Source organism: Callithrix jacchus, chromosome 2, assembly GCF_049354715.1.
Source record: "Callithrix jacchus isolate 240 chromosome 2, calJac240_pri, whole genome shotgun sequence".
Lineage (NCBI taxonomy): Eukaryota > Metazoa > Chordata > Mammalia > Primates > Cebidae > Callithrix > Callithrix jacchus.
The window spans coordinates 195,044,404-195,069,547 of record NC_133503.1 but is presented as its reverse complement, the minus strand read 5'-3'; the positions used below and the strand labels follow the sequence as shown (position 1 = coordinate 195,069,547).

Genomic DNA, 25,144 nt, shown 5'->3' with positions numbered 1-25,144 from the left:
CCGAAGCTGGAGGCCGGCTCCGCCCCGGCGCTCCCCCGCCGCCACATCCGCCCCCATCCAGCGGGTTGGCGAAGTGGGGGTGCTGGGCCGCTTGCCACCCGCGACTCGGGTTCGGCTTCTTTAGAGATTTTGCTTCTGCTTCTCCTGCGCGAGCTGTCCCCAGCTCTGGGGTAACGCTGCCAGGTGCCCCATGCTGGCGCTCGGGAGAGCGGACTTCGCCTGCCTGGCTCTCAACTCTGGCCAGGAACAGGCCCCCCAGGAGAAAGCCCCGGGGGAGGGCGTGTCGGAGGCCCCGGGAGAGGGCGTGTCGCCGCGCCCCGCCCCTCCCCGCGCTGCCTCGGAAAGCCCCCGCGGTCCCGCCCACCCCAGGGACTCGCTCAGCCTCCGCTGACTTTTTTCGCTGAGCGCAGCCGCCTGGCGCCGGTTTCCGCCGGGCTGGAGCGCGCGGGCCACGGCTTCTCTGGGGACGCAACAGCGAGAAGTGGGGACCTCGGCGCGCGCCCCGCGCCCGGCTCTCCCGGCCCGCGCCCCGGCCCCCGGCCCGCGCCCCGGCAGCCGGCATGGTGCTGCTGGCCGGGACCGGGCCGGAGGGCGGCGGGGCGCGCTGCATGACCCCGCCACCGCCGTCCCCACCCCGGGGCGCGCAGATCGAGGAGGACCCCACTGACTACGAAGAGTTCGAGGACTTCTCGAGTCTGCCCGACACTCGCAGCATCGCCTCGGACGACTCCTTCTACCCTTTCGAGGACGAGGAGGAGCAAGGCGTCGAGAACGCGGAGAGCCTCCCGGAGGGCGTCCCGGAGGCGGCGAGCCTCCTGCGCGCCGCCTGCGCCAACGACGTGGGGCTGCTGCGGGCACTGGTGCGGCGCGGGGTGAGCGTCGAGGAGGCGCAAGAGACAGACCGCAACGGCCGGGTAAGCGGACGGCCCCGCAGGATCTGAGTCCCCCCACTGCCCCTGCTCCCCTCCTCCCCACCACATCCCCACATCCTCGCAGGTCCTGGCTCTGGACTGGTCCCTCGGTCACTCTGCCGCGCCCCGGAGCGCCTTTTCCTGGATCTTTGGGAGCGCGGTGCACAGGGAGCCCTGGGTAGCCTCTCCGTCCCAGGCTGGGGGTCCTCCTGGTCCCAGGCTGGAGGACGCGGTGCGGGGAGGGGGCAGTTTAAAATGCCCGATGTGGCAGCGCGGCAGGAAACGCTGCCAGTCCGGCATCCTCACCGCGTCCCCTCCTCGTTTACTGGCCCCCAGGGACCTCCTGACTCAGAATTCGCGCTGGCGGCTCCCGCTGCAATTCAGGATTGGCTTCTTGTGGGGTCTCTTCAACCCTGTCCCCTCCTGGCTGTTACCTTTCCCCGGGCCCCTGGCAAGGGAGCATTCCTCCTGGCCTGCAGGCGACAACCCCTCCTGCCAGCTCCCCATTTGTCCTCTGGGCCCCCCGCGCCGCCCTTGCCCTAACACGCCAGGGCACAGATGGGCTCCTCCAGCCGCGATGATTTGGAAGCAAGTTTCCTCCCTCTCCGCGACTGCTTGGTCCCCTGCCCACCTGCACTGAGCCTTGCGGCCCGCGCGCTGCGACCAGCCAACCCGATCTCTGGCTCTTCTGTCTGCACGGTCACCTCCGCGAGCCAGTGCCAGCCAGGGCTCCCCAGAGGCAGGGCCTGGGAGAGCAGCAGAGCCGCAGGCATCTAGCCGGGTAGGACAGGCCTCGTGGAGGGAGGCACAGGTTAACCATCGGTTATGACAAGACTCAGAGAAAGCAAGAGACGTTTAGAAAAGGAAAGAAAAAGTTGGCCTAAGAAGGCTTGAGAAGGACTGGCTGGTGGAACACACCCCACCAAGCAAAGCGCTTCGAGTGGAAACTGCAGAGTGTCCACGGGGGCCAAGTTCCCACTAGTCTGTGCTCAGTGGGCAAATGGCAGCGTTCTCACGTGCTTTTTGTACTCTCCAAGGTCCGTGGTATCTGCAGAGGCAGGTTAGCACAAAAGCAAATGCTTTGCTCAGGAGCCTGCAGCTGACAGAGACATATGCTTTGACTTGGGGACCGGGTGACCTTGTGACTTTGGCTTATCCTGTAGTGGGTGGGGCAGGTGGTTTGCCCCGACTATGGTCTGGGCTGCACTTAGATGAATGGGAAGCCCTCGAATGTCACTTTCCTCTTGTACTACCTTGCCCCTGTGATTCAGTTACCTCCCACCGGGTCCCTCTCAGAACACGTGGGAATTCAAGATGAGATTTGGGTGGAGACACAGCCAAGCCATATCACATAGCATGTGAACTTGGAGGAAGGGTCTGTGCTTGTCACACATTAGGCAGTGAGACCTGAGGTGGGGTCCCCATGGGTAGCATCACCTGGAGCCCTTCTTCTTGCAGTACCCCCTTCCCCAGCCCAGGTGACAGATGCTCTGGCTGGCATGTGATTAGGGCTTGGAGCCCCTCCCGAGGTCCTAGGGGCTGTTTCTTGAGTCCTACATTCGGTTGAACTGTGAGTTTTCAGGCCCAGATGTGTGTATCAGAAACCTTGCTTTCTGAAAGCTGGTACTGGGGCCAGCTTTAAAGGAACCCCCACCAAGTTCAAGTTCATAAAGGGATAGGTGGGGTAGGTCTCTCCCCCTGTCCTGGGTAGCCTGGTGTTCTCCAGTGGACTGGAATGGGCACAGGAAGGGCCTGGCTTTGCCCAATCCCCACTCTAGGGCACCCCTGGGCTCAGCTTTGTATGTTTCCTTTAGGGGCAAAACATAAATGTTTGAAAACAGCAGAGAGGCAGAGGGAGGCCGTGGCACGGGAGGCTAGCTCCAGCCTCTCAGCAGCTTTCTGCCTCGGGTGCGTGGTCTGGAACATAGGAATAACAGCAGCTGCTGCCTCCTAGGATGTGAGCGTAAACTGGCTTAGTGCACACACGGCTCTGAGAAGGCCTGGCCCAGGCCTGCCTGTACCGTCTTGTCTCGTTTCTCATTCACCTGCCTTCTCTTGGCTTAGAAGAGAGCACCTTCCACTTTTAGCTTTGTTTTCTTTTGTCTTCTGTCAGGCAAGGCTTTTTCTCTCTCTGCTTTCCTTCCCCCTTGATTACAGCATAAATGAAGACTTTTTTGTTTCTCAGTGTTGGATGAAATAATGATGTAGCCCGGGCATAGCCTGCTAACTTCAAGACCCCTGGATTCTTTCATCTTAGGATCAGACTGAGCACGGCCTGTGTTCTATTCTCCGGGGGGCCAGAGCGGGGAGCGAGGCAGGAGCCTCCATTCTTTTCACCAGCTTCTCAAGGCTGTTGATCAAACAGCCTCTATCTTCCTGAAAAACAGCTGAAAGGATCAAGTGTGGCAAAGCCCAAATGCCCTGCTCTGTGGTAAATGGAGGGACTCATTGCCAAAGTGTTTACTGCAGACCTACTGTGCTCCTGCTAGGTACTTTAGCAGACTCAAAGCTGAATCCAGCAGTCCCTGCTTTTGAGAATCCTAGCATTTTTTTTTTTTCTTTCTTTCTTTCTTTTTTTTTTTGAGATTGAGTCTTTCTGTTGACCAGGCTGGAGTGCAATGGCACGATCTTGGCTCACTGCAACTTCCGTTTCCTGGATTCAGGTGATTCTCCTGCTTCAGCTGAGACTATAGGCGTGTGCCACGATGCCTGGAGGATTTTTTGTGTATTTTTAGTAGAGTCGGAGTTTCACCATGTTAGCCAGGATGGTCTCAATCTCCTGACCTCATGATTCACACACCTCGGCCTCCCAAAGTCCTGTGTTTACAGGCGTGAGACCTAGGAAATTGGGAAGCAGACTGCTTTCCACAGGACGGTGTCCAGCCTTCTCGATGGCAGCAGGCTACCCTCTCACGGCCTGCAGGATCCTGTTTTAAGGGCACCTTCCCTGGGAAGCTTCTACTCCCCTTGTCCAAGCCTATAGAACCTGGAGCTGAGCAAGGAGAATGCAGGCATTCAGATATTGAGGGCTGAAATTATAAGTAGGATGGTCATTTAGAGAGCAGGTGACATCTGAGCAGAGAAGGTATCTGGGGTAAACGGCAGTTAGAAGCAACTGCGTGGCGAAGACCACGCAGTGGGGCGGAAACCTCACTGGAGCCTGGTCTCCAACCTTGTCATGATTAGTGACAGTGCAGACCTTAAAGAAGGCCCGAGAGCTTTGGTGCAGTGGAGGGGTGATTGCATTAATGACAGAATGCCAGCTCACGGGTACACCCACAGCCGGCTTTCCAGGAGGAAAATATCTCTAAAGAAGTCTAAACTTTTCTGGGACATGCTTGTTGAGCTGTTCATCTCTGGGCATTTAAGAAGGGAGCTTCGCCTGAGCTAACAGGCTTTCCATTTGGTCTGGGTAACTAAGGGTCAGATGTGTTTTGTTTAAGAAAAGACATTCTCTCCTGCCTCATGAGATTGGTAGAATGTTGGATGTGGCTCAGCACACCATTTTCCTTCTCAAATATTTATTGCTCTAAGAGCATTGTGTGATTTAATGTGCAATATGTAAATATTTGTCAAATAATTGCTCTATAATATTCAGAGGGTGCTCCTGGTGTCTGCTGGATCTGTGGTTGCTTTGTTCTCTCTGACTTGAGGCAGTGAAAGCGACCATAATTCTTTTTCTTAATTCTTCTCTTGCACTCGTTGTCACCTGAAGTTCACCTTTATGGCCTTGGTGGCTCTTGAGAGGACAGTGAAAACAAAGTGTTTCTGCTGTTTTAATTGTCGAAGAAGGTGGTTTAAATGTCAGGCAGCTCTTGGACTAAATGAGGCCCAAATATGTGCTGCATTTAAAGTACCGTACTCCTATCTTGATGGGATTCTGCTTCTGCCTGTTTACGTTTGCTGCTTTGGGGTTTTTTTTTTTTTTGAGATTGAGTTTTGCTCTGTCGCCAGGCTGGAATGCAGCTGCGAGAACTCTGCTCACTGCAACCTTCGCCTCCCGGGTTCAAGTGATTCTCCTGCCTCAGCCTCCTGAGTAGCTGGGACTACAGGTACACACCACCACGCCTGGTTATTTTTTGTATTTTTAGTAGAGATGGGGTTTCACCATGTTGTCCAGGATGGTCTCTATCTCCTTGGCCTCCCAAAGTGCTGGGATTACTGGTGTGAGCCACCGAGCCTGGCCGTATATCAGGACTTTATCGTGAAATGTACTTGAGAACATTTTGTGGGTTTTTTTGTTTATTTTTTTAAATGGTTCAGAAGGATTTCTAAACTTCAGAATTACTTTTACCCTAAAATGAGAATTAAGTAATTGAAACAGCCCTCCATCTTTACTGGGTTTTGTGTGCACAAAAAAATGGACTGATTAGCATAGAAAGCGACTTCTCTTCTTCTTGTTAGTTACTATAGAAAGTGAATTCTGGCCTCAGGCCTCTGTGTGCTTGTGGAGGGCCTGAGGTTTGCTTTGCTTCTTAGAAATGTCTGTTAGGCCGGACACGGTGGCTCACGTCTGTAATCTCAGCACTTTGGGAGGCCGAGGCAACGCAGATCACTTGAGTCTAGGTGTTTGAGAACAGCCTGGGCAACACGGTAAAACCCTGTCTCTACAAAAAATACAAAAAATAGCTGGGCATGGTGGTGGATGCCTGTAGTCCCAGCTACTAGGGAGGCTGAGGCAGGAGAATTGCTTAAGCCCGAGAGGTAGATACTGTAGTGAGCTAAGATCATGCCACCAGACTCCAGCTGGGTGACAGAATGAGGCCTGTGTTTGCAAATAAATAAACAAAATTATGTATGTTACTGTTTCAGTTTCATCTCTGAATTCTGAACTGTGGGAAAGGGGTTAGAAGGGTGAACTGAGCAGAATGCTGGACCGGGAGTTGGAGGGACTGGAGTCAGAGGAGGAGTCAGCTGAAGTGGGCTTGGCAGCGGGCAGGCTGGCAGATATCTGCCTCTTCCTCTTCTACTCACCATGGTCGGGGCACTCTGGGTCTAGCAGCAGTAGAGAGAACCATGTGTTTTTTGTTTGTTTTGTTTTGAGATGGAGTCTCGCTCTGTCACCCAGGCTGGAGTACAGTGGTGAAGTCTCAGCTCACTGCAGCCACCACCTCCCAGGTTCGAGCGATTCTCCTGTCTCAGCCTCCTGAGTAGCTGGGACTACAAGCACATGCTACCATGCCCGGCTAATTTTTAGTTCCAGTGATCCATCCACCTTGGCCTCCCAAAGTGCTGGGATTACAGGCATGAGCCCCTGTGCCTGGTCCCCATGTGTTTTTGATGTAAGTGTGGCCTCAGTCATCTGTGGCCACAATCATGCTGCCTAACAAATAACTACAAAACCTCACGGGTGTTTGCAACTGTAAATGTTTTGCTGGGCTGGCCTGGCTCAGCTGATTGAGGCTGGGTTTGCTCGTTCATTTGCATTCAGCTTGTGGTCAGCTGCGAATGGCTGGAGCAAAACGGTCTTAACTGCGATGACTCATTGCTGCTCCATTTGGTCTCTCATCCTCCAGCAGGCTGACCGGGCTTGTTTTCCATGGCAGGGGCAGGGTTCCAGGAAAGCAGGCTGAGCAAATAGGGCCTCATGATGCTTCAGCTTGGCTGAGGTTCAGCATCACTTCTGCTGTAGCCAAGCGCAGATTCAAGGGGCAGGAAAATAGACTCCTCTCAATGCAAAGTCACATAACAAGAGGTGTGGATAGAGGAAGGGAGGGGAAGAACTGTGGCCATTTTTGCAGTCCATCTGCCAGAATAAGAATGAGACTTTGATAGGAATTTCCTGATGAGCTCTCCCCTGGGGCATCTCTAGCTGAACATTTGGACTGCAGTGTGCTTAGGGCTTTTGAGCTGGAGCTGGGGAGCTGGGGAGCCCCTGGAGAAGAGCTTGAGGTCTGAAGGAGCTTGAGGTTTGCAGGAGTTTTGTGGCTGATGCAATATGGCTGCTTAGTCAGGTATTGCTTCTTTATTTTATTTTATACTATTTTGAGATAGGGTCTCACTCTGTTGCCCAGGCTGGAGTGCAGTGGCACAATCCTGCCGCCTTGACCTCCTGGGCACAAATAATCCTCCCACCTCAGCCTCCTGAGTAGCTGGGACTACAGGTGCATACCACCACACCAGTCCAATTTTTATTTATTTTTTGTAGAGATAGGATCTTGTTATGTTGCCCAGGCTGGTCTCAAACTCCTGGCCTCAAGCAGTCTTCCTGCCTCGGCCTCCCAAGGTGCTGGGATTTTAGGCGTGAGCTACCATGCCTGGCCTCCTTTATTCATTTTAATGAGATTCTTTAACAACGTGACTCAACCATCTTTTTTTTTTGGTCAGGATTCATTAAAGAAGAGAAAACAGGCATTGAGTTTTAAAAAAATCCTTGATATAAGTGTGTTTGTGTTTCTAATATTATAATAATTATTATTATTGGTCAGCTGCCAACATGAAAACAAACAGAGCAGGTAGAATAATCCACTTCAAGCTGAACTACAGTGCTGGTTTCCCCCATAGGCTGTGACTTCGCCCCGATATTTAGTCTGAAATGGAGAAGGGGGCTCTGCTGTGTTTTGGTTTCTTGAGTATTTATTTAAAAATTTTATTTGTTTATTTATTTTATTTTTATTTTTAAATTTAATTTAATTTAATTTTTTGAGACGGAGTCTTGCTGTGTGTCACCCAGGCTGGAGTGCAATGGTATGATCTTGGCTCACTGTAACCTCCGCCTCCTGGGTTCAAGAAATTCTTCTGCCTCAGCCTCCTGAGTAGCTGGGATTACAGGTGTCTGCCACCCTACCTGGCTAATTTTTGTATTTTTAGTGGAGATGGGATTTCACCATGTTGGCCAGGCTGGTCTCTAACTCCTGACCTTGTTATCTGACTGCCTGGGCCTCCCAAAGTGCTGGGATTACAGGCATGAACCACTGTTCCTGGCCTTATTTATTTTTTTGAGACAGATCTCACTCTATTGCCCAGGCTGGAGTGCAGTGGTGTGATCTCAGTCCACTGCAACTTCCACCTCCCAGGTTCAAACGATTCTCCTGCGTCAGCCTCCTGAGTAGCTGGGACTACAGGCATGCACCATGATGCCCAGCTAAATTTTGAATTTTGAGTAGAGACAGGGTTTCACCAAGTTGACCAGGCTGGTCTCAAACTCCTGACCTCAGGTGATCTGCCCGCCTTTGCCTCCCAAAGTGCTGGAATTACAGGCATGAGCCTCTTATTTATTTGAGCCAACAGATGTCCACACTGGGGCTTGTGCCTGGACCCAAGTGTGCTTTTGTTTCCTAGTCCTGATCTCCAGCTCTGATTTTTTAGATTAAGGAAATATCCATCTCTTCAGGGGGTTAATAGTTTTCTGAAACAAATTAAAAAAACAAAATTTGGATGAATTTAAACAACAATGACAAAGTTTGAAAAAAATGTGAGTCCAGATTTCTGAGGTGTTTTGCACCAGGTAGTCTCCCAAAGACGCTGGTTCCCAGCTTGGACTGTACATTAGAACCATCTGGAAAGCTCTATAAAAATCTAAGTACCCAGGCCATATCTTAGAATTAAGTGAGAATCTGAGGGTGAGATAAAGCATCAGTATGGTCTAAAGCTCCCAGAGTCATTCCAATGTGCAGCCAATATTGACAACCACTGGTGCAGACTCTTGAACTCAGAGTGGGGTCCTCAGACCTGGAGCAGGGGGTTCCCGCTGGGGAACTTGTTAGGAATGCAGAATGCCAGCCCTCCCCCCACCACACCTGCCGAGTCAGGGCCTCCTTTTCAGCAAAACTGCCAGGGGCTTTGGAGGCGATGGAGGCTTTGAGAAGCCTTAGCTCGGAGCATCTCATTCGAAACTTGGAGCCCTGTGATGTGCGTCTGGGTGTCTGGGGTTAGTGGATGAAGTCACAGGTTCAGGGAGGTGCCATAGGTGCTCCCTTGGCGGAGCCAGGAGGTAGTTCCAGTGCAGTCTGAGGCTGAAACTTACCACAACACATGGCTTCACCCACTGCCCAGGCCACAGCGTTTGCATCAGGCAGCCCCGTCTGGGCCTGTTCCCCACGTGGACACTGGAATGAGACTTTTGTCTTTCCTTGTCTCGTAAAAAGTGTGCCACTATGAATGCGTTTAACACCCTTCACTGGCACCTCTGTTGAGCACAGGCCGACGTGGTTACGCCTGCCTCTTCCTGGGCTTCCCTGCCTATGCCTGTCCCAGCTGGAATGTCCCTTGCCAGAGGTGTGGGTCCTAATTCAAGAACCAGATAAGCATCCCAGAAACAGAGGCCAGAGAGAAAGGCTTCATTCTTCAATCCCATCCCATCAGATGCCTACTTCTGATCTGAGTGTCTTCAGACCCGACACAAACATGCCTCTGAAAGCATATGTTGTAGTTTCTCTGTTTCTTTGAAATTGCTCTCAAATACCACACTCCAATCCAGTCAGTTGCCACTCAGCCAACTCTGACGTGGGATTTCACTTCCACCTCAATTTCTATATCTTTGACGAGTAGAAATAAGTAAAATCCACCTTCAACTGTCCTTTATATTTTATTACTTTTTTGGGATGGAGTGTCAATCTGTTGCCCAGGCTGGAGTGCGGTGTTACAATCTCGGCTCACTGCAACATCCGCCTCCTGGGTTCAAGCAATTCTCTTGCCTCAGCCTCCCAAGTACTGAGATTACAGATGCCTGCCACCATGCCTGGCTAATTTTTGTATTTTTAGTAGAGACGGGGTTTCACCAGGTTGGCCAGGCTGGTCTTGAACTCCAGATCTCAAGTGACCCTCTTGCTTGGCCTCCGAAAGCGCTAGGATTACAGGCATGAGCCACCACACCTGGCCAGCTGTTCTTTAAATTCAGACACATCATGGAAAAATAATCTCTTCCATTTCTTTTATAGACACACATACTGTATTAGTCTGTTTTCACACTGTTATAAAGAACCGCCTGGGACTGGGTAATTTATAAGAAAAGAGGTATAATTGGCTCACAGTTCCACATGGCTGGGAGGCCTCAGGAAGTTTACAATCATGGCAAAAGGTGAAAGGGAAACAAGTCTTACATGGCAGCAGGGGAGAGAGAGAGAGAGAGAGAGCGAGAGAGCGAGAGAGCGAGAGAGCACGAGAGGGGATGTGCCACATTAAAACCATCAGCTCTTATGAGATGCTTCTCACTATCATGAGAACAGCAAGGGGGAAACCCAACTCCCTGAGCCAATTGGCTCCCACCAGGCCCCTCCTCTGATACGTGGGGATTACAGTTCAAGATGGGATTTGCGTGGGGACACAGAGGCAAACCATATCACATACTTAATGACTCAAGGATTCCTGAGACCTACTTCATCTTAAAATCTGGTACCATCAGATCTACAAACAGGTACCACCATCATACACCTCCATTCCTCATCACAGCTAAAAGGGGCATCTTCTCCGTCATACTGTTCGGGTCTGTGTGGCTGCCATCAACCCCCTCCTTGCCCATGAGCTTTTTTACACATGCACAAACATGCGTGCACATGTGTACACACACACACACACACACCATCCCACTGGCTGTCTAAAAGATTTCTTTTCCAACTTTTGTGAATGAAACATTTTCTTTGTTCACATATTTTAACAACTTCTCTACATTCGTATTTCTTTTAATTAAAAGGATTTGTGTATTCTTTTACAGATGGAATTGTCTTGACTTCATTCGGAGAAATAATGTCACATGGTTATGATTTAGAATTATTGGCCCAGTAGGCCATAAAGTCAAGTTCAAGAAAGTTAAAAAAAGTGGTGTCATAAACAGCATGTTCTCTGAACTTGGTTCCCTTTTTTCTAAATACAGGTTATAAATATATTTTAAAATTTAACGCAATTCTAAATAACTCCATAAAAGGGAAATCATAATGTAAATTAGAACTGAAAAGTAATAAAAATACTACATATCAAAATGTGTGGGGAAAAGCAAAAGTGGCATCTTGAAGGAAAATTATAGGTAAAATAAAACTCGAGAAAGGAAATAATAAAATGAAAAGCAGAAGTGGTTGAAGCGATGGAGATTATAGACCCAGGACAGAAACTGATTCTTTGAAAATAATAAAATAGGTATTTTTGACTACAGTAGTCATAAAAAAAGAGAAATAGCACAAATTTGAAAATACAGGCTAGCAGGTTATAGCACAATTATAGCATAGATTAAAAAGAGATCCCTTTAAGAATGTCATCCTATAAGATCTTAAAACTGGCCAGGTACAGTGGCTCATGCCTGTAATCCCAGCACTTTGGGAAGCTGAATCCAGAGGCTTGCTTAAGGCCAGCAGCTCAAGACTAGTCTGGGCAACATAGCAAGACTGTCTCTACAAAGAAAAAAAAAATTAAAACTTAGTCGGGTGTGGTGGCACATGCCTGTAGTCTCAGCTACTGGGAAGGCTGAGGTGGGAGGATCACTTGAGCCCAGGGATTCAAGGCTGCAATGAGCTAGGGTGGTGCCACTGCACTCAGCCTGGATGACACAATGGAACCCTGTTTCCAAAGCAAAAGCAAAACAACCAATTCCCACTTAAGAGTCTCGCTGGATTTATCATTCCTTCCCCATAGTCCTAATTCTATGCCATCGTTGGGCCTTACCTTTATGAATAAGTAAACAGGGCCTGGCAAACGGAACCAGTTTTCTGTCCTTTAGAGCGAGAGCTAAGGGTAAATGCGGTGGGCAGAGTCCCCTTCCTGTAGGTTCCCAGAGTAGACAACACCACGTCCAGAGCCCTTCCGCTGCTCATCCAAGCACTTCCAGGCCACTCTGCTTCCCTTCACAGGGACACTGACTAACCCTTGCGGATTTAAAAATAAAGGGAATGACACTGAGTAAAAAAGCCAGTCTCGGAAGGTGATATGCTGTATGGTTCCATTGACGTCACAGGCTTGCAATAATGCAGTTTTGGAGTTGATTAGAGGTGGGTGGGGCCGGGGTGGGGAGAGGAAAGGGTTACTCTAAAGGGTAGCTGGAGGGCGCCTTTCAGTGCTGGAACCATTCTGCACCTTGATGGTGGTGGTTACAGGAAGCTACCTGGGGGTTAAAATTGCATAGACGTACGCGTGTGCGCATACACACACACACACACACACACAGGTGCAATCTGAATAAGCTCCGTGGATTACAGCAATGTCAAGTTTATAGAATTGTTTTTGTATGGTAATTGTGCAAGATGCCACCTTTGGGGAGGACAGGCGAAGGGTATGAGTTTTTGTGGGTCTGTAGCTATTTCAAAATAAAAAGTTGAACGAGGCCAGGCATGGTGGCTCACGCCTGTAGTCCCAGCACTTTGGGAGGCCGAGGCAAGTGGATCATGAGGTCAGGAGATCGAAACCATCCTGGCTAATGTGGTGAAACCCTGTCTCTACTAAAAATACAAAAAATTAGCTGGGCATGGTGGCGTGTGCCTGTTGTCCCAGCTACTTGGGAGGCTGAGGCAGGAGAATCTCTTGAACCAGGTAGCAGAAGGTAGCAGTGAGCTCAGATGGTACCACTGTATTCCAGCCTGGGCAACAGAACAAGACTCTGTCTCAAAAAAAAAAAAAAAAAGTTGAATGAATGTGAAAGTCTGCACCGATGACCTTTTTTCTATAACCTTACTTGCTTGAATCGATCGAATTTTGGACATGAAAGCAGGCTCAGACCTAGTTATTTATAGGTAGAAAGAGGACTAACCAGAAATATTGGGCATCAGAACCTGGCTACTTTTATTTTGAGATGGAGTCTTGCTCTGTCACCAGGCTGGAGTGCAGTGGCGCCATCTCAGTTAACTGCATCTCCGCCTCCAGTGATCAAGTGATTCCCCTGCCTCAGCCTCCTGAGTAGCTGGGACTGCAGGTACGTGCCACAACACCCAGCTAATTTTTTTTTTCTCATATTTTTGGTAGAGACGGGGTTTTACCATGTTGGCCAGGATGGTCTTGATTTCCTAACCTCATGATCCACGTGCCTCAACCTCCCAAAGTGCTGGGATTACAGGCGTGAGCCACTGCGCCCGGCCCAGAACCTGGCTACCTTAACTGTGGTTCATGGGCCAGCAGCATTGGCATCGCCTGGGAGCTTCTCCCAAATGCAGGATCTCAGGCCCCTGAGAATCTGCATTTTAAGGTCCTGAGATGATTTGCATGTGCATTTAGGTTTCAGGAGCTCTGGAACTTTTCTTAGAGTAGAAATTCAGTTTGGTGGTCAAAGATGCAGGCTTAGGTTGCTTACCTGATCCTGGACAAGTCCCATGATCTTTCGATCTTCAGTTTCCTTTAGATCCCCGTCTAGAAAACGGGAGGCTTATTATGAAGACGATAACACCTCATAGAGGTTCTAGGCAGAATTAACGCTAAGTTACATAGAAAGTGTGTGTGCCATAATAGACACTTGGTAAACAGAGCTGTTGTTTCTACGGGCGAATGAATCTCCAGATGGTTTTCCAGTACTGCTAGTTCCATTTTAGTCAAGGGGAAAGTGGAAGCAAAGTGAATGTTTGACCAAAGAGGAGTAGCTAAGAAAACAGCACGTCCACATGGTGAGGCCTCTTTTTTAACTGTTAAAAGTGACAGCTGGTGTGGTAGGGAGAAGCCCAGAAGGGGGCAGAGGAGGGTGCTGGGGCTTCTGGTGCGTCTTGTGGGCACCTCTGATGACGCGAGGGTGGAAGTGGAACAGAAACCTATTGCAGGTGGGAGGAGAATCAGAAGCGGCATAAGGAGAATGTTTCAAGGACAGGAGGAAGCTCGTTGTGCCAGGGATGGTCACAAACCTTTCCCTTTCCTTTTTTTTGAAATGGAATCGTGCTCTGTCGCCCAGGCTGGAGTACAATGGTGCAGTCTTGGCTCACTGCAGTCTCAGCTCACTGGGGTACAGTGGTGCAGTCTTGGCTCACTGCAGTCTCAGCTCACTGGGGTACAGTGGTGCAGTCTTGGCGACCTCTGCCTCCTGGGCTCAGGTGATTCTCCTGCCTCAGCCTTCCCAGTAGCTGGGAATATAGGCACTTGCCACCACACTAATTTTTGTATTTTTAGTAGAGAAAGGGTTTCACCATGTTGGCCGGGCTTGTCTCGAACTCCTGACTTGAAGTGAACCACCTACCTCGGCCTCCCAAAGTGCTGGGATTATAGGCGCCCACCACCACGCCTGGCTAATTTTTGTATTTTTAGTAGAGAATGGTTTCACCATGTTGGCCACGCTGGTCTCGAACTCCTGACCTCTGGCGATTTGCTCGGCCTCCCAAAGTGCTGGGATTACAGGCATGAGCCACCTGGCCGGCCGCCTTTTCTCTTTTCTTCAGCGTTTCCCTTGAATACCAGTTACTGCAGAGACCCCTGGAGTCGGGGCCTATCCTGGGTCTTGGAGCGACTGATTGTGTCCAGTGTTGGGCTGTGCGTAGGCAGCCGTGGTGGATTCCCAGGTTCTCCCCAGAGCTGCTTCCCTTTAACTCTGACAAGGCAGCCATCCAAAGGTCCTCGCCTGCTCCCCTTGTAGCGGGAGGGTCAGTCTGTATCATTTCCTTCTAGACTTTGCAGCTTTTGTATTTTAAAACTCGAGGGACAATAGTCATCTCCTAAAAATAGCAGCAGTGACATAGCTCTGCAGTCAGTTTTGCTGGCACTGGGAATTCAGCTTTTGTCTCTGGTGTTAGATAAGGGGCAGGTTTCTAGATAATGAATTCCATGTACAGTAGAGCAAGGTTCAGTTGACCTCACTGGAGACCTTGAGCCCGGCTTACTGAACTTCGGGGTCCTTTAGTCATCTCCCAGCTGACCTCCACGCTTTGGAGGGTCCAGGTCTTTGGGGGACGTGCTTCCTTGGAAGCACAAAGGCCCTAGGTACATAAGAGTTGTGTTTGAGGAAGCTGGCACGGGCTGTGATGGCCCCTGAGGAGCGGGGGGAAGGGGCAGTGCCTTGTCACCTGTATGTCCTTTGTTGAAGAGCGAACTGCACCAGGCCATCTCTGAGGTCATTCTCACACCGTGATGCGGGGAAGGACACTTTCAGCTGGAAGTACAGGCCCTACAGGCGATCAGCTCATTCTGGTTTGCCTGGGACTTTCCAGTTTTTTGATTTCAGCACTGAAAATCCTGCATCCTGGGAAACCCCTCTGTCCCCAGCAAACTGGGATGGTTAGTCACCCGACCTATGAACAAGGCCCCCTTAGGTTGAGGCTGCATGCAGAGTGTTGCCTAAGAGAAGCTCAAGGACCCACCAACCGCAGAATTTCTCTTTTAGCACTATCTGGCCCCTGACTTTGGAGGAAAGCAGGGTGCTAAGTTGCATTATCTGGAAGGAAGCACTGGACTAAGCTTAGCCCCTTCTACTGGGTTCTTTTATCACACAAGAAGGCCATCACCCAGCCAGGGGTAGGGCCCGCACGGGGACACAGGACAGATAGATCTTCTTGGGGGGATTCTGGGAGATAGGAGAGCCACTGACCAGAGAGGGCCTGTGGGGTGGATTGGAGTTGGGGAAAAGTAGATCAAATACATTTCTTGAAAAAATTCACTTACTTAAAATACACTAGGGAAGCTATGGCCAATTTCTTTTTAATAGAAATAATCATTTTTAAATTTTCTCAAGTGTAAACAAATCTGAACCACTGGGTCCATTTGTGAGGCACAAGTGTATTGAGTTAATTTTTCTTTTCTTTTCTTTTTCTTTCTTTCTTTTTTTTTTAAGAGATGGGGGTTTTACCCATTGATGTCAGGCTGGTCTTGAACTCCTGACCTCACGTGATCCACCCGCCTCGGCCTCCCAAAGTGCTGGGATTACAGGCGTGAGCCACTGAGCCCGGCCAAGTTAATTTTTCAAAACCCCAAACCTATCTCATTTGTTAGAGTTAGTGACTTACAGTGATTCTACTAATAATTGTATTGGGTCTAAGAATAATTAAGATACTCTTGGCTGGGCGCAGTGGCTCATGCCTGCAATCCCTCAGCGCTTTAGGGTGCTGAGGTGGGTGGATTGCCTGAGCCCAGGAGTTCAAAACCGGCCTGGGCAAGATAACAAAACCCCATCTCTATAAAAAAATACAAACATTTGCTGGTCATAGTGGCATGCACCTGTAATTCCAGCCACACAGGAGGCTGACATTGCAGAGTCACCTGAGCCCGGGAAGTCCAGGCTGCAGTGACCCATTGTACTCTAGTCTGGGCGAGGGAAGTGATAGTGTTTCCAAAAAAAAAGTCTCAGTTTTTTTTTTTATTCAATAATTTTAATCTGGTAGAGGGACCTTGAAAATACTTAAATGTGGCTGGGCGCGGTGGTTTATGCCTGTAATCCAAGCACTTTGGAGGCCAAGGCGGGCAGATCACCTGAGGTCAGGAGTTCAAGACCAGCCTGACCAACATGGTGAAACCCGTCTTTAAAAAAATAAAAATTTAAAAAATTAAAAAAAAAAAGAAAATACTTAAATGCTCATATGATTCTTACGGATTGGTTTGGGTGTGTGAATTCTAACACAGACAGCAAGGCTGTGTTTCCTATAGTAGCACCCAACAAGCCTGTTAAATAATGTATTTTTCTGGAAAAGAGTAGATTTTCCTGAACTTTATTAAAACACAGTATCGGGTGCTGAAGGGATAATTTTGAGATTCTGTATTTTTCCACTTACAGAAGAGGTATGGAGTTTTTTAAAATTTCTGAATGGAACTACTTGGGCATAACTTTGAAAAAGTCACTTTCACTCAAAAAATCCCAGGGTCTTTACCTGGAAAATTAATTGATGCACCTATAAATAATTTCCAGCGCTAAAAATTGATGGAATTCTATCTTGTGATTTTACAAAATTAAATGAGTAGAATTAAATGATTAAAATACAGTAGTCATGGGATTACTAGGAACAGAGATTCTTTTTTAAAGAAACCTAAAGAAGAACGTCAAAGTAGTGGGAAATCCCCAAAAAGCAGAAAAAGAAGTCATTTGCAAGGGAAAGTGAAGGAAAAGGAACCTTTTAAATAGCAGCTGTATTGATATAGAATTCACATCCTGGACGATTCAACTGTTTAATGTCTACAAATCAGTAGTTTTTAGTATCTTCACAGATTTGTGCAATTATCCCCACGGTTAATTTCAGAACGTTTTCATCAATTCAAAAAGAACTGTGTACCTTTCAGCTTTTACCCTCTAGTCCCCACCTGCTGTAGACCTAAGCAACCATTAGTCTACTCTGTGTGCCTATTTACATGATTTATGGGAGGATTTTTTTTCTTTTTTTTTTTTTATTGCATTTTAGGTTTTGGGGTACATGTGAAGAACATGCAAGATAGTTGCATAGGTACACACGCGGCAGTGTGATGTGCTGCCTTCCTCCCCTTCACCTATATCTGGCATTTCTCCCCATGCTATCTCTCCCCAACTCCCCACCCCCCACTGTCCCTCCCCTATTTCCCCCAACAGAACCCAGTGTGTAGTGCTCCCCGCCCTGTGTCCATGTGTTCTCATTGTTCAACACCCGCCTATGAGTGAAAACATGCAGGAGGATTTTTATGAAAGAACTAGATCCTTGTAACTTTATGTCACCCTATCTTGACAATTTCCTCAGTGAGTGAGTAGGGCATTCACCCCCCAACCAGGAGTTCCTGGCTGCCACATACAAGACATATGTAGGCTTTGTCTGCAAGACTCTCACCATAAATTACGTGTCAATTACAGTGGAGGATGAGGGGCTGGGATTTTAAAGGGTGCAAAGCTCTAAGTCTGACTCATTCCATGTTGAGCGTTGGGCCGCACTGTCCTCTCCCTGTCGCTGCAGAGGTCCTCAGAGTGTGGTCCCCACCCAGTGTGACCTGGGACCTCACCCTACGCCCCTTGGATCCCAGGCGCTGGGGCAGCATCAGCACTCCGTGTTCAGCAAACCCTCCAGTGGCTTCTGTTGTCTGCTCACCTTTGAGCACAGTGGATGGGCTGCTTTTAGGACATTGTCTGTTTTGAAGTTTCTTACACCCACCGCCCGCCACCCCACCAGGTTTTTGCTTTCCACTTCAGCTCGTCCTGCATTCTCTTCTGAAGGGAAGGTTGCAGTGGGTTTCTCTCGGTGGTCTTGTCTGCTCCCTCCCTCTCTTTTCTTGCTCCTGCCTCGGTGGGATCTGGGGGGAGCAGCTCTGCGGAGAGTAGGCTAGTTGTCTTTGCCCTTGGTGGGGTGTCCGGGGGCTTGGGAGGGGCTCGGGAATGGACAGATGCTGACGGACATCTGCTTCTGCCAGTGGCTTTAGTCCGGACTCGCCCTGGACCAGGTCTTGTCAGTGGTCTCCTCCCACTGCTTCCTCCGTCCTTCCCTCTTTGCTGCCTCCTCCCTCTTTCCCTTCTTTTCATGAACATATTTAGATCCTCCTGTCATAAAAACAAAAACAACCCAAAACCCCAAACTCACTTGCCAGTGGGTTGGGCTCCGGCAGGTCCTCAAAGTCTTCTGCTTCCCAAGGCCAAAGGCTGCCAGCCGGTGGGTCCCATGTCCTCATCCTGCCTCCAGCCTTGGAGTGGCTGCTTCTGCCCTTGCCAGCCCAGGGCTCCTGCCTTCTAGGCTGCTTGTCCTCAGTGTGTGCTTTATCGGTGGGCATCATGAAAGCATCCGTGCCAGGGGCCTGGCCCTATCTCTGGAGTCCTCATCCCACCCACTGAAACTTCTCATGACCCCGGCAAGGCTGCCGCCTCCTCCCCCAGAGCTTTGGGCACTCTTGTCAGAATTGGAACATGACGGCAAACCTGCCTCGGGGGCCGGGATTCGAGGGCAGAGTCTCAGATTCCCTCCGCCCCGTGCCTCTCGGCCAGGTGTGCTGGGTGTGCACAGCTTGTTTGAGGCGCATGGTAGCCTGGCCTCTGGGGTCTCCAACACTGTGGCTCCCAGGAACTGCTCTGCGCCTGGGATCCTCCCATGACAGCCTGCACCCTGGACCCGGGAGCCTCTTTCTGCTTCTTTACACTGCTCATTTGTTGGTCTCCCCTGCAGTTAGGGGAGACGGTCTGGTGTCCCTTCCTTTGCTCCGTGAGGCCCTTCTCATGGGCTGGCCTCTTTACTCCCTGTCACGGTTAGTTTCACGAGTCAGCTGGGCTAGGCCGCAGCACCCAGGTATTCCATCCAGCACTGGTCCAGGCGTTTCTGTGCAGGTATTTTGTGGCTATGGCTAACATCTAAAATTAGTTGACTTTAAGTCAAGGAGATTACCCTCTATAATTTGGGTGGACCTCATCCAATCAACTGAAGAAAAACAGAGGTTTCCGGAGGAGAAGACATTCTGCCTCAAAGCCGTAGCCTCAGCTCCGGCCTGAGTTTCCAGGCTCCCTGCTGCCCTGTCACTTTGGACTTGCCAGCCCGCACAATCCGTGAGCCAGTTCCTTAAAATAAATCTCTTTATATCTGAGTCTCCTCTTGGTTCTGTCTCTCTGGAGAGCCTTGACTAATGCATTCCACTAGGAACACTGTCTGCTGGCAGAGCCTCCCCAGGCTCGTGCAGCTGGTGCCAGCTCTCAGCCCTGCACCACTTTCCTGAGAGTCACGTGTGCATTCAGGCTCACGTGCAGACTTCCTCCTGCCAGGCTTCTCCCAGCTTCTCCTTCTTAACGTGTTCCTGCTGCCTCCAGGGCCAGCTTCCTGGGCATCCAGCCTGTGCAGTCCACAGGCCTATGCTTAAAAGGGGCCCATGTCTGGTGAAACGCTGTGCTGTTACTGTTTTGAAATTCTTAATGGTTTTGAAACCGAGCCTGCATTTTCATATTGCACTGGGGATCCAAAGTACAGAGCCCGTCCTGGCTGCCCCTGCGTTTCTGGCTGCCCATGTTTACAATCCTACGGTCAGCCTGGCCTTCCTCATCTTCTGTATCCAGTCACTTTCCAAGCAGGGGGAAGTCCACCACGATGGTCTCCCACACTTCACTGGGGTCTCACTTAAACAAGTGCTGTACCTCACCCCCCACCAAGACTCTCACCAGACTATTCTGCTGCCGCTTCTAGATTTATCTTCATGTGTGTGGCTTTTTTCTTTTCTTTCTTTCTTTTTTTCTGAGACAGAGTTTTGCTCTTGTTGTTTAGGCTAGCGTGCAGTGGCGCAATCTCAGCTCACTGCAACCTCCACCTCCAGGGTTCAAGCGATTCTCCTGCCTCAGCCACCTGAGTAGCTGCAACTACAGGTGTGCGCTACCACGCCCGGCTAATTTTTTGGTATTTTTAGTAGAGACGGTGTTTCCCCATGTTGGCCAGGCTGGTCTTGAACTTCTGACCTCAGGTGATCTGTCCGCTTCGGGCTCCCAAAGTGCTGGGATTACAGGTTCAAGCCACCACATCCGGCCTGTCCCTGCTTTTTGAATATGATTCGGGTACCATGCCCTGTTGACAGTTATCTACGTTATTTTGGAAATTCTTAAAAATAGGGCAGATCTCAGCACTGTGGACGGGTTTCGGTTCCAGTAACCCTTTGCTGTGCATGGCAAGGTGCTTAGTAGCATCCCTGGCCCCTGCCTGCTGGATGCCAGCACCAGTGCCTTCCCCTCTGTGATGGCCAAAGTTTCCCCTGGGGGGCACAGTCACCCCTGGTTGAAATCACTGGAATAGAGATGGAAAGGAGTAAGATTGTTGGAGTTATAAACCTGGGTGCCTTCTTGCCTGGAAGAATCTGCAGTATTTGGCACTCTTCGCTGCTCTCTCCTGGCTCTTTCTCACCAAGAGTTTTTTCAGGTGTTTTTCACAGTTAAAGAATTTATGTGCTTTGGGGCCAGATGTGGTGGCTCATGCCTGTAATCCCAGAACTTTGGGAGGCCAAGGTGGGCGGATCACTTGAGGTCAGGGGTTCGAAACCCACCTGGCCAATATGGTGAAATTCACTCTCTACTAAAAATACAAAACAATTAGCTGGGCGTGGTAGCACAAACCTGTAATTCCAGCTACTTGGAAGGCTGAGGCAGGAGAACTATTTGAACCTAGGATGTGGAGGTTGCAGTGAGCTGAGATTGTGCCACTGCACTGCAGCCTGGGCAACGGAGTGAGACTCCATCTCAAAAAAAAAGAAAAAAGAATTTACCTACTTTGTTAGGAAAATTGTATTTACCAGCTCCTCCACCATGCACTCCTATTCTGTAAAATGGAAAATACCATAATTAGAGTTCCCGGCTCTGTTGTTGTTTGAATCTTAGCATTTGACTGGATTTTCCTCTTGGAGTTGTAATAGGACAAGGGAGATTTTAAAAGTGTAATCCGAGGAGATTAGCCCCAGGAGGCACAAAACATCCCTCCGAAGTTCACGGTCGGTCTTTCGAGGACATCCCATCACGTTTATCCAGTGCCCAGTGTGAGCAGTCTAAAGGACAAGTGAGGCCACTGCCACCTGCCTGGTGAAAATGTAATTGACAGGAAGTTAATGAGGGGCAGAGACAACTGTTTTATGCCTAACAGAACCACGTGACACATGTTTTACCAAGAAACCATGCACTTGGCTTTGATTTTCAAAGTGATTTTTATGAACTAATAACACTTCAAGTAGGCACTTTCTATGTTGGAATTCTCCCTTTAAAAAGAACTCTCAGCTGGGGGTGGTGGCTCAAGCACTTTGGGAGTCTGAGGCAGGCTGATCACTTGAGCTTGGAAGTTAGAGACCAGTCTGGGCAATATGGTGAGACCCTTGTCTCTACAAAACATGCAAAAATTAGCCAGATGTGGTGGTGGATGCCTATAGTTCCAGCGACTTTGGAGGCTGTGTCAGGAGGATCATTTGAGCTGGAGAGTTGAAGCTGCCGTGAGCCATGATCATGCCACTGCACCCAGCCTGGGAGACAGAGCAAGACCCTGTCTCAGAAAAATAAAAAAATAAAAATAAAGTAAAAAGAAACGTCACAAAACAATTTGGATTAAATATACCTCGATTCAGTATGGAGTTGCCTCTTTTTCAGTTTAATGTATGTGTTTATTTAGCAAATATTCACTGGACATGCGTACCTGTGCTAGGCGCTGTTCTAGGGGACAGAAATGGAGATTGCTGCTGAAATAGAGCTTTCGTGACTTTGGGGGAGAGAAACAATGACAAGCTCAAATACATGCACCCCCTACTCAGGGGAGGGAGCAAGCGCTCAGAAGATGCGATAAGGCAGGCAGGGAAAGGGCTTTGCAGCACTGGGCTGATGCTGAAAACGTCTCTCCTTGCCAGGGAAGGAACCTTCGAGGAAAGACCTGGAAGGAAGTGAAAGTCTTGCCATTTGGAGGTCTAGGAAAGAGCCTTCCAGGCTGGTGGAGCAGGTGGTAGAGCCTGGAATGTTCTAGAAGAGCCAGGAGGCCAGAGGGGCTAAAGCAGAGCAACGTGGGGAGAGGGCAGGAGATGAGGTCAGAATCAACTGATGCTTAACTCACAAAGAGAAGGGCAGACTCCGGTAAAGAGAGCTGGAGGGGGAGGAAGAAAACCCAACTCCAGGCGTAAGTGAGAGCTTTGCTAGCGTCCTTTTGAAGTTTGGTCCTCTTTCGAGTGGACGAAGTCTTCCAGGGCAGTCTTCTTAGGCACTGGTTGTGCTGAGCTTGCCTCTTACATTGTGCTTAATTAGATCAATGCCTTTCTCAAAGTTTGTTTAACTGAATCAACAAGTGTTTTCCTGGATTCATGCAGAGCTGGAACCTGAGGTCTCCTAAACATTGTCCTTGATGGACAACTCCATATTTGGGATGCTGATCTGTGGTCCTTCCTTAGCTTAGGGGTTTTAAGTCTGACTTTGAGTCTTGGTGGTCATTTCCATTGGTCGAAGGAGTTTAAGCTTGTGATTATATGGGGTCTGTTGAGCGTGTGGCTTTGCTTGTTCAGGTGAAAAGAAACGCACTGAGAAACGCCTGGATTGGAAAGCACTTCTTGGGTGTTTGTGACTTCTTCTATGGGCCCCTGAGACGAGGCTGCCCCAAGGCCTGTGTGGCTGGCTAATAGGTGTGCTGGCGACATCTGGGTTGTTGCCTTGTCGGGCACCTGTATGAGAGATGAGACCCTGGGCTCAGGTGTTCAATGGGTTGCTATGCTGGGTGAGGGTGCTGTGCCAACAGGCCTGTGTAAAGCAGAGCTGTGGGCCTAGGGTCCAACAGACAGGACTCACTGCAGGGCACCTCCTCTGTCCTCACCTGAAACAGATGCATCCATCAGTCCTTCGCCCATCCCAGAGTTTTGGTGATGGCTTCTCCATGCTGTGCTTTCCACAGACTGGAGGCCAAGATAAGAACAAGCCACCGGGCTCTATCCTCAAAGACCCAGCAAGGGCAACGCAGGCTCTGGTGAAGACCCTGAATTTTAGGTTCTTGTGGGTCTTGAGAGTTTCTCTGTTGTCTCGCTGCTTGATGCCAATTGCATAGCATTTCTTTCTTCTGTTATGTAACACTGAGAAATAGAGTCATTGTTTAGGACACGTGAGGAATTTGTTCCCGAACTCCCCCGTCTATAGTCTATACCCAAATCTGCATATACTCAAGTTGCACATCCGCTTTGTGGAGTCCCTGCAGACAAAGCATCGGTCCTCCATAGGTGGATTTCACTTCCCAAGATTTGGTTGAAAAAAATCTACAAGTGGACTCTGACAGTTCCAGGGTTGTTTAAGGGTCAACTGTAACGCAGCCCTGTACGAAGAAGAAAGAAAGCGCTGGTGTTAGTGCCACAGCCCGTGGCTCTTCACTTGATTGGAAATCCTTGTGTAGACCTGATGGACTATAAGAATACGACATGCATTGGGGTTCTTGTAACTCTGCGTGTGTGTGTGTGTGTGTGTGTACTGCTTTCTTCTCTTTATTTTCCATACAGTTTATAAGAGACATTTAGACCAACCAACAGTTCTCATCTGCAGTCTTTTAGTGCTGAACAGGTTTTGCTGTGTGGCCTCTTAATGCATAATTTAGGAAATTGCTATTGGTATCTTGTAGTCAATATAATGGCAGAAGGATCTTTCCAGTGCAAACACGGCCTTTTCCAATACATTTACATATCCCAGGATGTTGCTCATTTGTTTCCTGGCTTTTAACTTAACGGCACTGCAAATATGGGCCTTTCCCAATACATTCACATATACCGGGGCATCGTTCGTGTGTTTCCTGCCTTTTAACTCAGCAGCAGTCTTTGCTTAGCTAAGAAGCTGGGAGAATCTTTTGCCTACTGAATTTAAAAAAGCAATGAAGTTGGTGGCATGTGAAGTTTTCATTGTGGGAGATTTTAGTGATTTCATTTTATTTATTTATTTATTTGAGATGGAATCTTGCTCTGTCACCCAAGCTCGGGTGCAGTGGTGTGATCTTGGCTCACTGCAACCTCTGCCTCCTGGGTTCAAGGAATTCTTACTCCTCAGCCTCGCAAGTAGCTGAGTACAGATGCCTGCCACCATGTCTGGCTAATTTTTGTGCTTTTAGTAGGGATGGAGTTTCAGCATGTTGGCCAGCTTGGTCTTGAACTCCTGACCTCAAGTGATCTGCCTGCCTCCGCTTCCCAAAGTGCTGGGCTTACAGGCGTGAGCCACTGCGCCCAGCGGATATGTTCATTTCTTTAACCTATGACTTCCTAGTGGACATTGAGGTTATTTCTAGTTTGCAATTTACACAGAGATTTGCACATCTTCGTACAACAACCTACTGACTCTTAGGAAATTGTTAGATTTTGTTTGGATCTGTGTAGTAGGTTCTCTTATTTTTGAAAGTCAATCTGCCTTTCCCTGGGGTAGGATTAGACTTCCCTCCCTATAACATCATACTTGACCATGTCTCGTGCTCTGGCCAAGTCAGTGAGAAGTGACTTGTGTAACTTTTGGCCAGAAGTTTGGAAATCCAGCATATGATTTGCCTTACCCTTTTCCCCCTCTTCCAGGCAACCCGCAATTTTCCAGGTAGAGTCTCCCCCATCAGCCTGAGTCCTGGAAGGGCAAACAATGTGGGAAAGACCTGCATGCCAACCATGTGGCATGTGCAGGAAGCAGACGTTCGTCACGTGCCACTGGGATGTGGGGATTGCTTGTTCTGCTGCACAGCCTAACTTACCCTGACCCACCAAATGCACATTTGCCAGTGGCCCCCTAGAGAGTGAACCTGCTTATGGTCACCACTCGGGCATTTGAATATCGATGTCCATCTCTTGTCCTGTCCCTGGCTTGTCACCCTTGACTAGCATATTCTGAGGCAGTCTTCACCCCAGTTCCTGTTTTCATGTTCTAGGAAGATAAGGCCCCGTACCCTGAGCTGCTTGACCACATGACTTCTGCTTTAAGCCTGGGGAACCCGATAGGGTAACCCCCAAGTTCCTGTGGTGAGTCTCATGCTCCCTTC

General features: G+C 49.3%; 1 protein-coding gene across 1 annotated transcript in view; it reads left to right on the top strand.

Moving 5' to 3' along the window:
- Window positions 1–422: 422 nt before the first annotated feature.
- ANKRD33B (ankyrin repeat domain 33B) overlaps window positions 423–25,144 on the top strand; it is a 94,644-nt gene continuing 69,922 nt past the window's right edge. Inside the window, exon 1 of the mRNA XM_035291771.3 lies at window positions 423–914. Within this exon, the coding sequence (XP_035147662.1) occupies window positions 561–914 (354 nt within the window). The 5' untranslated portion in view covers window positions 423–560. The remainder of the gene's footprint in view (window positions 915–25,144) is intronic.